Genomic DNA, 13,616 nt, shown 5'->3' with positions numbered 1-13,616 from the left:
GGCATTTTTGGCGATCATTTGGTTGGTCCTTTTTTCTTACCTGGAAATTTGACTGGTGAAATGTATTTGGAATTACTGCAAAATGCCATAGATCCTGCGCTAACAGATATAATTGAAAATCAGAATGATGGTCGATACGTTGAGAATATGTTGATGTTCCAACAGGATGGTGCCCCACCACATTACGTATTAAAAGTTCGGCATTATTTAGATCAGACCTTTCCAGGTCAATGGATTGGTAGAAGAGGTGCCGTTGAATGGCCCCCAAGATCGCCAGATTTATCACCTTTGGATTTCTTTTTGTGGGGTTACTTAAAAAGCAAAATCTATGCTACTCAGCCAACATCCTTAGAAGATTTACGACAAAGAATTGTGAATGAGTGCCATCAAATTACTCCTCAAATATTGCAAAATGTCCGGCAACGTTTTCAGCAAAATCTTTATTATTGCATGGAAAGTAATGGTGGTCATTTTCAATATTTACTCGGCTGACAGGTCAGTTCATTCTTTATTTTTTAACAACTTTGCTGCTATGTATTGATCTCCTCTTACGATGATGTATTTAAAATTTAAATCAATAAATCTCCAAAACTACTGAATTGAAGTACATGAATTTTACATCATTGTAAAGGGAGTTGAAAGACCTTTTAAATGATGGATCATTCGACCCCCCTTTCCATTTAAGATTTTAGGGATGGTGCGACCCCCGCTTAGGGGGCTGCAAATGTTAATGTGATTTTATGCCAATTTTGTTTCCCCCTCGATAACAAAATCGACGGGTCCAAGCGTTTTTTTTTTTAAAGGAATCATCTGCCAGTAAATGCATCTGTTTCGTTTTCGGTGCGCCACCCTGTATAGTATTGTACATGTAAAATTGTTTCACGTAAATGAACATCATTATCTTTGAATTTATTCGGCTTTATTTACTATTTTGGGGTATGCCAATATCAATCTTCTTCACAGACATGTCCTGTCTAAACGTCTATCACCAGATATTCTTTGGTCTTGCTCTTCTATTCCTTCGTGGAACTTACAGCTTAACAATTTTCTGTATTGGCTGATTGTAAGCTCGATGTTGAAAATGTCCTACCCATCTTAAGTTATGTTTTCTCATTTCTCACGCAACACCCCACTTGAACCCGCAATTTCACCCACCCAGCTTTGACTCGACTGTATACATCTCCATTTATGTACCCATTACTGTTGTCAATAAAACTATTAATTGTCACAATCATTTTGCCAACATTATCTATTTGATAACTCCATCTTTAAATGAACATTCTAGATGCTTTTTTTCATCCTACAGTTTATACATTTTTCTTCAACAGCTTTTCTACACTGTTCCAGCTTTTGCTCTAAATTTATTTTAATATTTCCTACTACCACAACATTATCAATATACATTAAGCAGTTCGAATGTTACAGTGGACTGAACCCTGTTGCGTTTCTGCCTTTACATTGAATTTATCCGTCTATCCCCCATTTGTCCTAACACTAGTTGATACTCTATTATACATATATCTCACAATATTCACATATTCACTGGAGACTCCTTTCTTATTGAAAGTCCACCACGGAACCTCTCAATGAGCCCTATCATATGCTTTCTCAAAATCAATGAATACCAAATGATCTTTTGTATCTTTGTTCCCATATTTTCATCACTGGCCCTATAATGAAAATTGCATCTACCATCGATTTGCTTTTTGTGTAAACCCAAACTGATTTTTGGTTTCTTCATGTATCCTATCAATCACTACCCATATTTTCATGGTGTGACTAAGTAGTTATGGCTAAGGCCTATATTTTGTGTATAGTCAAACATCTCGTTTCTTTTTGTATACAGGTACTGCTACTATATAACATACTGCTCATTATTCCCTCTCTCCTCATTCCTTGAGCCCTTGTCAGGGCGGGGTGATACTCTAAATATGATTTAGCATTAGCTGCGACCCTGTACCATATGAACGGCTTCATGTAGGGATTTCCCCACCAGAGTCTTCCTTCGGTCTGCCCATTGTGTTGGAGATCTTCCTCTTGGTGTTCGGCCTTCTAACTTTCCTTCTACTACAAATAGTTCCATGGTTTCCGTTCTTCTAGCTATGTGGTCAAAGAAATTTAGGTATGCTCGGTTTACTTTTTTATAATAGCCTGTCTTTTACATGAAGCTCTTCCAGAATTTACAGGTTGGTTCTATGTTCTGTCCAGGACACATGTAGAATTCTTCTATAGACCCACAGTTCGAAAGCTTAGATCTTACTCCTATTTTGTAAGTGTCCATATTTGAGCTGCATATGCAATGAAAAATATAGAGGCATTTACTAACCTGAGCTTAGTATTCCTTGTTATTCTTCGGTTTTCCATATTTTAATCAATTAAGCTGTTGCGGATTGGGGCCATTGCTAGTCTACGCTTGATTTCTGAGGAGAAATCGCCATTGTTGGTTATCAGGGAGTCTAACTATACAAATCTGTCTATCGCTTCGATATTTTTTTGTTTTTTCGGTGTTGATCTGAAGTTCGAATTCTGCAAGTTGGTGTCTGCAATTCAATATCATTGAGATATATCTTGAATGGAATACTAATTAATTGTTTGTTATGTCAAAATATTGAAAGTTATAAAATAAGTAACTGTATTTAAATTTAGATCAAATTTCTTTATTATATTATATATATATATATATATATATATATATATATATATATATATATATATATATATATATATATATATATATACATATATATACTCGCGATCCACCTTGAAAATCACCGATATTTCATTTTTAACGAGCTTTATGGTATATAATAATAACACAAATACAAACTAATGATGCATGTTTCTGAGAATTGTTGTCGGCTTAGCGGTTTCCTTTGCATCAAAGATTTCCACTAGTGCCGATTTCGCGGAAAAGTGCACACTCGAACCCAAAATGAACGGTACCTACCTGTAACTGCCGTTTGTTTTAAATGTCTCATTTGTGCTTCGACTTTCTTCAAACGCAACGAACAAACGTTTATTATTGCCACCATTAGTGTTTTTTTAGTGCCATTTTTAGTGTTTATTATTGTTTATGTATTGCCAAAAATGCCGTTAACTGTTGTTGAAACGGCCCGAATTGTTGCGCTTGTGGAAGACGGTCACACTCAACGGCAAGTCTCAAGAACTGTTGGCGTAAGCCTTTCTACGGTTCAACGAGTGCTTCTGGCTTGCTAACCAGACGACCTGGCTCTGGATAAAGAAGAACGACTACGGCACGAGATGACCGTTTCCTTGTGTTTTAGGCTTTACGAAACCGGACCTCAACTGCGGTTATACATCGAAATCGTCTACAAGAAGTACGAAATGTGTACGAAAAGTACGAAAGCGTTGCAACAGTCAGGAAAAGACTTTGTTCTTTTGGACTATCTTCTCGGGTAATGGCTACAGGATCGCCACTTCGCCGGGCCCATCGAGTTCCACGACTAGCTTTTGCTCGACAATACGCGCTTTGGGTTATTAAAGATTGGAGCAAAGTGTTATTCTCAGATGAATCCCGTTTCTGCCTAACTGGATTCGATGGACGTGTAAGAGTTTGGAGGAGAACCGGTGAACGATTGTCACAAGCTTGCATTGCATTTGGTGGAGGCTCGGTCATGGCTTGGGGAGGTGTATCTTCCGACTTCCACACAGAATTACCCTTCATCCAAACTGGGTCCTTAAATGCACGAAGGTACATTACGGAGATTCTGGAAGAACATGTCATGCCCACCATGGCAGGACTTAGAGAAGACGTCTTTTGTATATAGGACAACGGGCGACCGTACGTTGTCAGGATCAGTATGCAATACTTTACGAGGTTAGAATTACGAGGTTACCCTGCCCAGCTAGTTCTCCGGACCAGAATCCCATCGAACATCTCTGGGACGATTGGAAAAAAATGTATTCAAACCCATACACCTCCTCCTAACAACGCACAGGAGCTTAAGGATATGTTAGTGAGAGAGTGGAATAACATACCACATGTAATCCGGAGAAAAATGGAGAGTATGCCCCGTCGTCTGCAAGAGGTTATTAGAGCAAGGGGAGGCAATACACGATATTAGTCATTGAAATTTCACTGATGTTTTACCACGTTCTGTATTTTCCATTTTTTATTTCGTATGTCTGTTTTATCAACAATTTGGTTTGTTTTCTGTTTTTCAATAAAAACAATAAAAAATCGTTTTGTTTTCTTTCAAAACAAACATTGATGACAAATAAAAAATACGTAAAAAAAAGGTTATTACTTCACCAGGGGTAAAAATATTCAAGAAATTTTAAATTTTCAAGGTGACCCGGATTTTATGATCACGAGTGTATATATATTATATAAAGACAAACGAGTACGTTTTAGAAAATAAGAATAATTTGAGAAAGAACCTCAATAAAAATTCATAAAATAAAAAAAATTTAGCCAGTAATAAATACCATTATAATACTTCATCGTAATCATTTTGTTAACAGTAATGTACTGAGAAGTTCTCGTAAGTTCCCTCTCGAAAAATATCTCCTAACATTAATATCTACAATTTAATCAAATTAATCAATTATTTACCGCTAAAATCATCTGTACCGAAGTATCGTGCGGTGAGAAGTTGTTCATATACACACACACAAGTTAATTTATTATATTAGGTTTCCTCGTCACCTTGAGATTACGTAACGCAACCGAAGAAAACAAAATTTTATAGAACTTTACTTCCGGTCTGACTGAATTGGGCGAAATAATTAGCCCAAGTTTACCACAAGTCTGATAAAAATATAAACAACTTATCCGTGCAGTGCCTATCAAAACTGTAATATTGCGGTTTTTAAATAATTTATATATCAGAATATGATCTGACATAGTGTATTACTACAGGATCAGCATTTTTCATTAAAGATTGAGCAGACTAATAAAGGCGGCTACAGACACAATTCACAACTGCAAGCTTGTCCAGCATGCTTGTTCAATCTTTCTGTACAAGTATGCACAATTTGCCTTTGGCACCACACGTACAAACATGCTTGATAAAAATAAAGGTAGTTTAATAAAATATGTAGAGCACGGACGACGATACGCTCGCTTTGGCCGGTTTTGTTCTTGTAAAAAAAAAAAAGAAAATCCCGAATAAAAAAAGCGTGCGGTGTGGTGTAAACAATGGTTGATGAAAAGGAAAACCTATTCTCACATTAGCTTACTAGACTTAGACCTAGACACTAGAAAGTGTGGGTTCATGTTCATAACGTTCATCTGCCTCCATTCCAGAGTGGTCCGCATCTTCAACTTTTTTCTTTCCGCATCCTTATCGGCATTAACGTCAGTTAACCTAGATTTTTCTAATAATATTATGTATGCTGCATCCCTCTTTGCTTTGTTATGATAATCTTTGGATTTAACGTGCCAAAGACATGGCTGTTTTTGGTATTCTTGAATAAACTCTTCAAATAATTCATGGTTAACCTTTTTGAGATCACTAGTCACGAAATTTACTCAAATACTACCTCACAAAGCAACACAACGGACGCCAACTTGTTCAAGCTTGAAAATCTTGGGTACACATGTACCGTTTTGCTTGCGCAAGTACGCTTAATTCAAGCATGCATAACTAAGATCCTTTCAATCCTCAAGCTGCTTGTACAATCACAAAGCTTGCACCATATTTCCCTACCGACACTCAAGCGTGTATGTACAAAAAGATTGAACAAGCATGCTGGACAAGCTTGCATGTGTGTCTGTAGGCAGCCACCTTTAGATTGGGTCCAAATTAATAAATAAGTGCTTTATTCTACTGTTGCTTTTTTATGTCGTTATATTAAAGCTGAGGATATAAAATTGGTTTGTTTTATTTTACTACGTGATTGTAAAAATAAAAAACTCAAATTATGAATTCTGCACTGTTTATTTTTATTGTTCTTAATGTAGATAGATTCCTTTTATCAGCACGTTTGCTTTAAATGCAACTATGTGTTCATTTATTTTTATACACTTCTAGGATGTGACTCAGTCGATATCTAGAATACAAATAATATTGTTTATAAAAATAACATTTTATCACTACTAACTACAGAAAGAAGTATCCGGCATTCTTCTGCATTGGACGGTATGCGGAAACTTTAATTATATTGAGAAGGAACATGAATCCTAGATTAAAAATATATAATTTGATGTTTCTGATACGCAGAGTTTGATCGAAAGGTTCGCCAATACTTTTTCAAGAACCAAAAAGAACAATATATACAGTCTCATTTTATAGACAACCAAATTGTGAATTGTGATGGAAGCTCATTCATAGAATGTAGTAGGATCTGAATACCCATCTTGGAAGAACTTGCTAAAAAGAAAATACTTTTGACATGTTAGAATACTACAGACCAAAGAACTGGGCAAATGCAACTTTAAAATCACGTAAAGGTACTGGAAGTGGAATTATACTAAAACAAAAATGCATTTTAAGTGCATCTCGTTTATATTTTCAATGATTTTGGTTTAAAATTTTTTAAAACTGGCTTGAATTTGTTATTTTGACTTAAACTTTCGGTATTAAACGTGACAAAATCCCTATTGCAAAATTATTGTTTATAAGTTTATTTTTTCAATTTGTTATTTTGAGTTGAGACAGACTGTTTAACTAATATTATTTTCTAAACAATTTTACTTAAAAATTATTTACAAATAAAATAATTTCTTAATGCAACATATGAATATCTCAATAAAAAAACAGATTTTTCAAAAACAAAAAAATGACACTGGTTTTGTCACTGTAACAGTTCACATTGTCAACAGTCATTGGTGTGTGACAACCAGAGATATGTAAGAGAGGGTAATATGACACAAACGATATTTCTGATATTAATTCTGATATTCAAACGATATTAATTCAAACTGTATTTACGATTTACTGTTTAGTTTGGGAATAAGCATTGAGTTAGATTAATAATAGTTATTTGGAATAAAATTACTTTCATTTTTAGTACTTTTCAAGTACACTTTAATAATAATAATAAAATTTATTACATACATAAGGTTTAAAAAAATGTACAAAACTAGTCAATGATATGGTTTTAAAATTATAACATTTACATACAAGTAAAAAACAACAATTAGCAAGTGCACTTACATAAGTTTATATACATTTAGATATGTTAGTTCCATGTACTACTTTTTTTAATTGCCTTAAAAGAAATTCTTTAGGTACTTCTAATTTTTCAAGAAGATCCAATGTTTCCTCTTGAACCAACCTTGTTTTCTTGAGCTTCTCAATTACATTCTTCATGTTGGCTACTTGTTTCTCACATCTTTGTAGTTTTCGACGAACATTTCTTAATCTTAATTTAATTAATTAGTAGTTTAAGATATATCTGATATTAATTAATATACAAGTATGTAAATGGTTTAAAACTTTAGTTGGCTGCATTTGAAAACATATTTAATATTAGTTTTATAAAAATGTTATTCCTAAAAAGTTCTGAAACTTCATAAACCTAAAATACCATAACATAAACCTTCATTTTATACACAAATAAAGTAGCTTTATTAAAAAAAAAGCATAAATCATATTTTTAAACGCAAAGAACTGCTGTTGTTACATCAATAAAAAATGTCAAATAGTACATTTTTAAAGAATGGTCAAAACAAAAATGTGATTAATTATTAACTAGTACTTTATACAAAATATCAAGAACCTTCTGGTTGAAATCTCTTTGTTCACACCTATACAAACTTACTTAATTTGCAAATGAAAGCAAGTGAAATGTACAATTGAAGTTGTATACTGTGTAATGTCCAGGTGTAATTCAGAATATTACCTATATTATTTTAATAACCTACTTCATTTATTAATATTTATAATTATTGTTACCTGAGATTTACCAATTGTAGGGATTGCATTCTCACGCAAACTGATAACAGCTAATGAAGTCCTATCTATGCAGTCCTCCGCGAAATGTTTAGAACACAATTTACTATTTTTTGAAGGTTCCCAGTCCTCAGTTCCCACACTATTTACGAACTGTATCCAGGCATTTCTCCTTTCAACATCTTTAGGAAATCTACAACATAAACCAAATTAAAAAGATTACCTGTTCTTTTTACACGCGGCATCACTAAAAACAGAAGTACTACCGCCCTGTACACTGTTTACAATTTCATACTAACCTATGAAAAGATATTCCAGTGGAGTTTTTCTTATTATTACGACTGTTATTTGGACACAAAATAAAAGGACACGATGCCATAATAGTTTCACTTTAAATAAACGTAAAAACCGTACAAAAATAAGTTCAAAATATTTTTAAAATTAAATTTTTATGCACAGAAGTACTCGACACAAAAACAATCTGTCAGATCCACACCAATATGGCCGAACCGATCCCATCTATTTCACCGTATGTCATATCCCCTCTCTTACATATCTCTGCTGACAACGAACTATCGGAATCGTCTTCGCTAACATGTATGATATGATCAGTTCAGCCATGATATCTATTAAATGTTCTTTTCTAAGGTACACCTGTTCTACTCCAATAACATGATCGCAAGTTTTTTCCACACATCTGCTACGAGATTGTTACATTTTTCTTCGGCTATCTGTCTAACGTCTAACATTTTAAACGACAAATTTTTTGATGCTCAATGATTTTTGACTACTCCCCAAATTTTCTCAATCGGATTTAGTTCAGGGTGGTATGGAGGAAGACGTAATACAACCTGTCCTTGTTTCGCAAGTATTTTGTCTACTACATATATTGTTTTTATGTTGGCTTATTCAATTTAATTTTTGTTTAACGTTCGAGTTTTTGTATTGGTCTCTTCAAAAGAAATGCATCTTTCTGTGAGCCATCGCTGCATGTCCCTTTTCTCCATGAATATGTAGGCTTCGCAGGCTACGTTGTGGTAGGATGCATTGTCCAATACAAGCGCGGTTTTCTGGTGCAAGTTGGGAATTACCTTTTCTTGAAGCCGTTTTGTAAAGTTGTTGTGGTTCATATTTTTGTGATAATATCCAGTACGCTGATCAGATTTGAAGGTTAGTAGGCAATTTGGAACAAAATCTTTTTCCCCTTGGGAATTAACTTTTCTTGAAGCCGTTTTGTAAAGTTGTTGTGGTTCATATTTTTGTGATAATATCCAGTACGCTGATCAGATTTGAAGGTTAGTAGGCAATTTGGAACAAAATCTTTTTCCCCTTCTGCTTGTACAATAATTAACCTCTGACCTTTGGCAACAGGAGCCTTTAAACAGATGTTTGAACCATCATCCCATGATTTAGATGTTGTATAACTGCTGTGGAGATACGTTTAATCAGTATAGATAATAAAAATCATAACTTTCTGCTTTACATTTTTTTTATTTTTCTTAGATAATCTGTTCTTTTGGCTCGAATATCCGTTTTTTCATCAGTACTTTTCTGTTGTCCTTGGATTTTTGCCATTTAAAACCTAACTTCTTCACCACTTTTCTGAACGACAAAAATTTTCCTGTGAAATTAATATCATCCTTAACAGCGTTGTAAACAGCTGAAATTGTAGGTCTGTTGCCATAAACATCGACGTTTGTTTTTGGTTTTGGCTGATTGCTTTTCTTTTGGGAGATTTAAAGATGTTTCCCGAGCTGCTTCCCGAATGTTGTCCGAAGGAGATGATGCTCTTTCCTTCTTTAATAATTCTTTGGAAGCTACTTTTAGAAACTCCAGTGGCTTCAACAACCATATTTAAAATAGAAGCTTTCGTGTTGTTTTTTTCTTGCTAATTTTTTAAAAATAATTGATACACCTTTTAGATAATCTGTCGGTCCTCACTGTGAACAACATGGCTGTTATTAGTGTTATTCATTGTTATGTAGGCACTGTAAAGGAAATGAAAATATAAAAATATTTTAATCAAATAATTATGATTGATTTAAAGATAAATTAAAAAAATATAGCACGTGTATGTTTGGTAGATGTTATAAAATAGTTTCATTTTTCTATAAAAAGAAAACAACAAAAAAATTAAATTAAGTTATAATCCTACAAAAAATTTAAAAAAACGTTAAGATTAACTATGTACCTATATAAAATAAGCATTGCAATTTGTATGTTAATCAACAAAAATTATTTTTTAATTTAAAAAAAGTTTAATTTTTTTAAATTCCATTTTATACTTTTAGAAGACGATGTATAAAACAATGATTTCAAAAAATATGGACTCAAATCAGTATAAATCGTAACATTTGAAGCAGACTTCAGTTTTTATTGTTTTGCATCAGTGTCAAGAAACAAAATAAATGAAGAAATTTTATTTAAATTTTCTTTTTTTTTTAACATCCTCATCTACTTCATCCACCCGTCTCTTTTTGGTTTTACAAGGGGTCATTTTCTCTGCTTTCTTGCGTTTAGTAATTTTCTGGGGATTCTGTTCTCATGCATCCTAACCGCATGTCTTACACACCGTAATCGCTGCAGGGTACCTTCTACGATCATGGAATATAAGCACTATGCTTTATTTACATGCTCAGATAATCAAGCGGATATGGAGTCCTAACGAAACTCTAGGCTAGTGTGGAAATTCTGAGAAGTAGTCGATAGACTAACGGAGCATAATAGTGTCACACTGATATGGGTGTCAGGTTATTCTCTAGACTTTTACAAGCTTCTGCTGTATTTCTTTACATGTGCTGGCAGGTAAAAGGATAAGGATTCATAGTCGAAGGGGGGGGGACATTGAAGAGCGAGAGATGGCTGAGATAAGGCTGGCCGAGAGATTTATCGGTTAGTTTCAATCAGTCAGTGGCAGTAAGAGTGGGAGGCAACACGTGATTGGAGGAGTGGACGAATAATCCCGAACCTTCGAAGCTGGGTGGACTATGGGCATAGGCAGCTAGATTATTATCTGACGCAAATAGTCAAATTCCATGGCTGCTTCCGTAGCTACCTTTTCAGGTTTAGGAGGGCACAGTCCGATCAGTGCCTTTACTGTGGTTTTCGGATACTGTAATACACACGATGTTGGAGAGTGAGCGATGGGTGGATAAAAGAGAGTGTAACTGCAGAATGTTTAATTCCGTGAGAGAAATGGTGGAGAAAATGATGAGGAATGAGTGGTGGTGGACACGGATCCACAAATTTATCAGGGAGCTGCTGTCTTCAAAAGAACGAGAGGAGGGGAACTCGCAACAGAATTTTGTAACGAGCCACTGAGCAAGTAGCACCTCAGTGGGGTTCGGACCGTCGCAGGCTGAAATAGGAGCGAATGAGAGACAGACGACGCGAGAGACTTTGATGGTTTGTGTGGGTGTAGTTTTTCCGATGAATGTGTGGGAGAAATAATGGAAATCGGATGATAGCAGGGCATCAGGAGAGATGTTTTTCCTTAACCAGCCCTTCCATCCTGATGTTTGGAGTGACAGAGGAGAGGTTTTTAGTAGGACGTGAAAACTCTCATTTTAAAGGGTTTTCTATGCATTTTTAGGAAAATTGTGTCACTTTTCCATATAATTTACCGGTCTTCACCTTTAGTATTTAACATCAAATAGCGATCTTACATTATTTATATATTGTTAATAAGTAAAAAATGACGTTTAATCTTTTGAATATTTTTTTAGTGCATATTGTTATCACCAAATTTATCATATACAGTTGTACGAGCTGGTTTTTAACAGAACATTAATAAAAATGCACATTTAGTAAAACTACATATTCAATTCGTTTTTGTTTTAGATTTCAAACGGGCAAGATCTGAATTAAAGAAGCGATCCACCGATACGTTGAGGTTGCAGAAAAAATTAAAGAAAGGTGTAGGGGGCGATGTTCAAAAGAGATTTGAATGCGGACTCCAGGATGTTACAGAAAGACGTCAGTTATTGGAAGAGACTGAAAAACATGCTGTTAGAGCTGTGTTAATAGAAGAAAGAACTAGATTTTGCTCTTTCGTGGTTTTGTTAAAACCCGTTGTGGTAAGTTATATATCGATAAGATAATCGAAATAGAGACAAACAACTGATAAATAATCGGTATCAATATCATGATCATATAGCTTCCAGTAGAGCAAAAGTGAATCTGCAGAGTTTCAATTTAAATTCAAACTCATTATTTTTCTTATTATGACTTTTTTAAAGTGTAACTATTGAACATGGATGGGTAACAATATAACTACCTCCGGAAGTTGGGAGCCAATGTAGAACAATAAAACTCACAACTTTCTTTGGGATCCAATTGTTAGGTCCCGTTTAGCGCAGTGTCTCAGGTGTGAGAACGTCTCATCTTAGAAATAAATATGACAAATGAGTTTGGCTAGGACAAATAAATTAAGATATGAACTAATCGTATTTATTGTAGACAAATAAATATAAAAATTGAAATTTTGAAATTAAATTAAAATCGAACAAAACAAATCTTGCCTATAAGCTTTACATAAAAAGATTTTTAAATGATATTTATAGTCCAGTGGTCAGAGAGTTGACCCCTAAAAATCATATGAACAGGCTGAATTTTGCCGAGAATATTAATTCTGGGACTCTAAAAAAGATGCAAAAAAGTTTACCATTTTTACTATTGGGCTTCCCCCTAAAAAACACAAATAAATCCATTTATTAAAAAAATGTTTCGAATAAAAAATGTATCTTAGACATTAGAGATAATCTTAAACAAAAATTTTTGTTCGCACTTTTTGTGTAGAATGAACCGTTCTTGCAGAAACAACGCTTGAAGGGACTGTCAAACGATTTTGAATGTCAGTTACGTGTGCGAATGTTCAATAAAATTTGTATCAACTCGACGGTAAAAATTCGATATCTTTTGATCCAAATGTCCTATCGACAAAAATAAGATGCTTTTAAAGACAAAGAGTGCAGCTTTCGTATGCGGTTTTTGTATTTTGCCGAGAATAAACTCAGATTTTATAAAGATGTTAAATAAATTAAAGTGGCCATTAACCAGTTGTAGTAAAATTTCCATTTTTAGAGATTAATCTTTAAAAGCTATGACATGAAATTTCAATTTTGAGTTTTGTGTTGAAATAGGAATAAAAAACGCAGAATTTAATGTTTTACGTTTTAAACGATCACACGTCACGGGAAATGCCTCCAAGAAGACGGTTTTGGATGTAGTTTATAGCAGAAGTTTGGTTCTTTTGAAAAATGTACTAGTTTAATTGAAAAAAAAAGTTTTAAACGTTTTAGATTATTTGTTATGTGAAAGTTTAAATTCAGCGTTTTTTAAGCATATTTCAAATGCCTCACATTTGTTGCCAAAAACCCAAAACTAAAATTTCATGCTATAGGTTTTGAAGGTTAGGCTCTAATAATCGCGACTTTATAGTGGCCAGTAAATAAAAGGGATAGATCCAAAGTATATTGATCTCATGAGAATAATAAAAAATGGCAAAAATCGCATCACGTTTATTTATTAAACACTTTTATAAAATCTAAGTTTACTTGCGGCAAAATACAAACATTGCAGACGAAAGCTGAGCTCTACCTTTAAAACGCATCTTGATTTTTATCAATAGAACACTTGAATCAAAAGATATCGAGTTTTTACCGTCGAGCTGATACAACAAATTTTATTGAATATTGATTTCGCGGGCGTAACTGACATTTAAAATCGACGGTCGCTTCAAGCGTTGTTTGTCAGAGA

General features: G+C 34.1%; 2 protein-coding genes across 6 annotated transcripts in view; one reads left to right on the top strand and one right to left on the bottom strand.

Moving 5' to 3' along the window:
- LOC140447811 (uncharacterized) overlaps nt 1-8,253 on the bottom strand; it is a 192,703-nt gene extending 184,450 nt beyond the window's left edge. Inside the window, exons 1-2 of the mRNA XM_072540683.1 lie at nt 8,159-8,253; nt 7,863-8,052 (exon numbers count right to left, since the gene is read on the bottom strand). Of these exons, the coding sequence (XP_072396784.1) occupies nt 7,863-8,052; nt 8,159-8,238 (270 nt within the window). The 5' untranslated portion in view covers nt 8,239-8,253. The remainder of the gene's footprint in view (nt 1-7,862; nt 8,053-8,158) is intronic.
- The window catches only part of mim (missing-in-metastasis), a 182,555-nt gene that overhangs the window by 102,424 nt on the left and 66,515 nt on the right, over nt 1-13,616 (top strand). For all 5 annotated transcript variants that reach the window (XR_011951638.1, XM_072540682.1, XM_072540679.1 and 2 more), the window contains exon 6: nt 11,700-11,935. Coding sequence is in view for 4 of the 5 variants with exons in the window: in XM_072540682.1 (XP_072396783.1) it covers nt 11,700-11,935 (236 nt within the window). In the remaining variant the exon portion in view is untranslated. The remainder of the gene's footprint in view (nt 1-11,699; nt 11,936-13,616) is intronic.

Source organism: Diabrotica undecimpunctata, chromosome 8 (genome assembly GCF_040954645.1).
Source record: "Diabrotica undecimpunctata isolate CICGRU chromosome 8, icDiaUnde3, whole genome shotgun sequence".
NCBI classification, from domain to species: Eukaryota; Metazoa; Arthropoda; class Insecta; order Coleoptera; family Chrysomelidae; genus Diabrotica; species Diabrotica undecimpunctata.
This window is presented reverse-complemented; position numbering and strand designations above follow the sequence as displayed.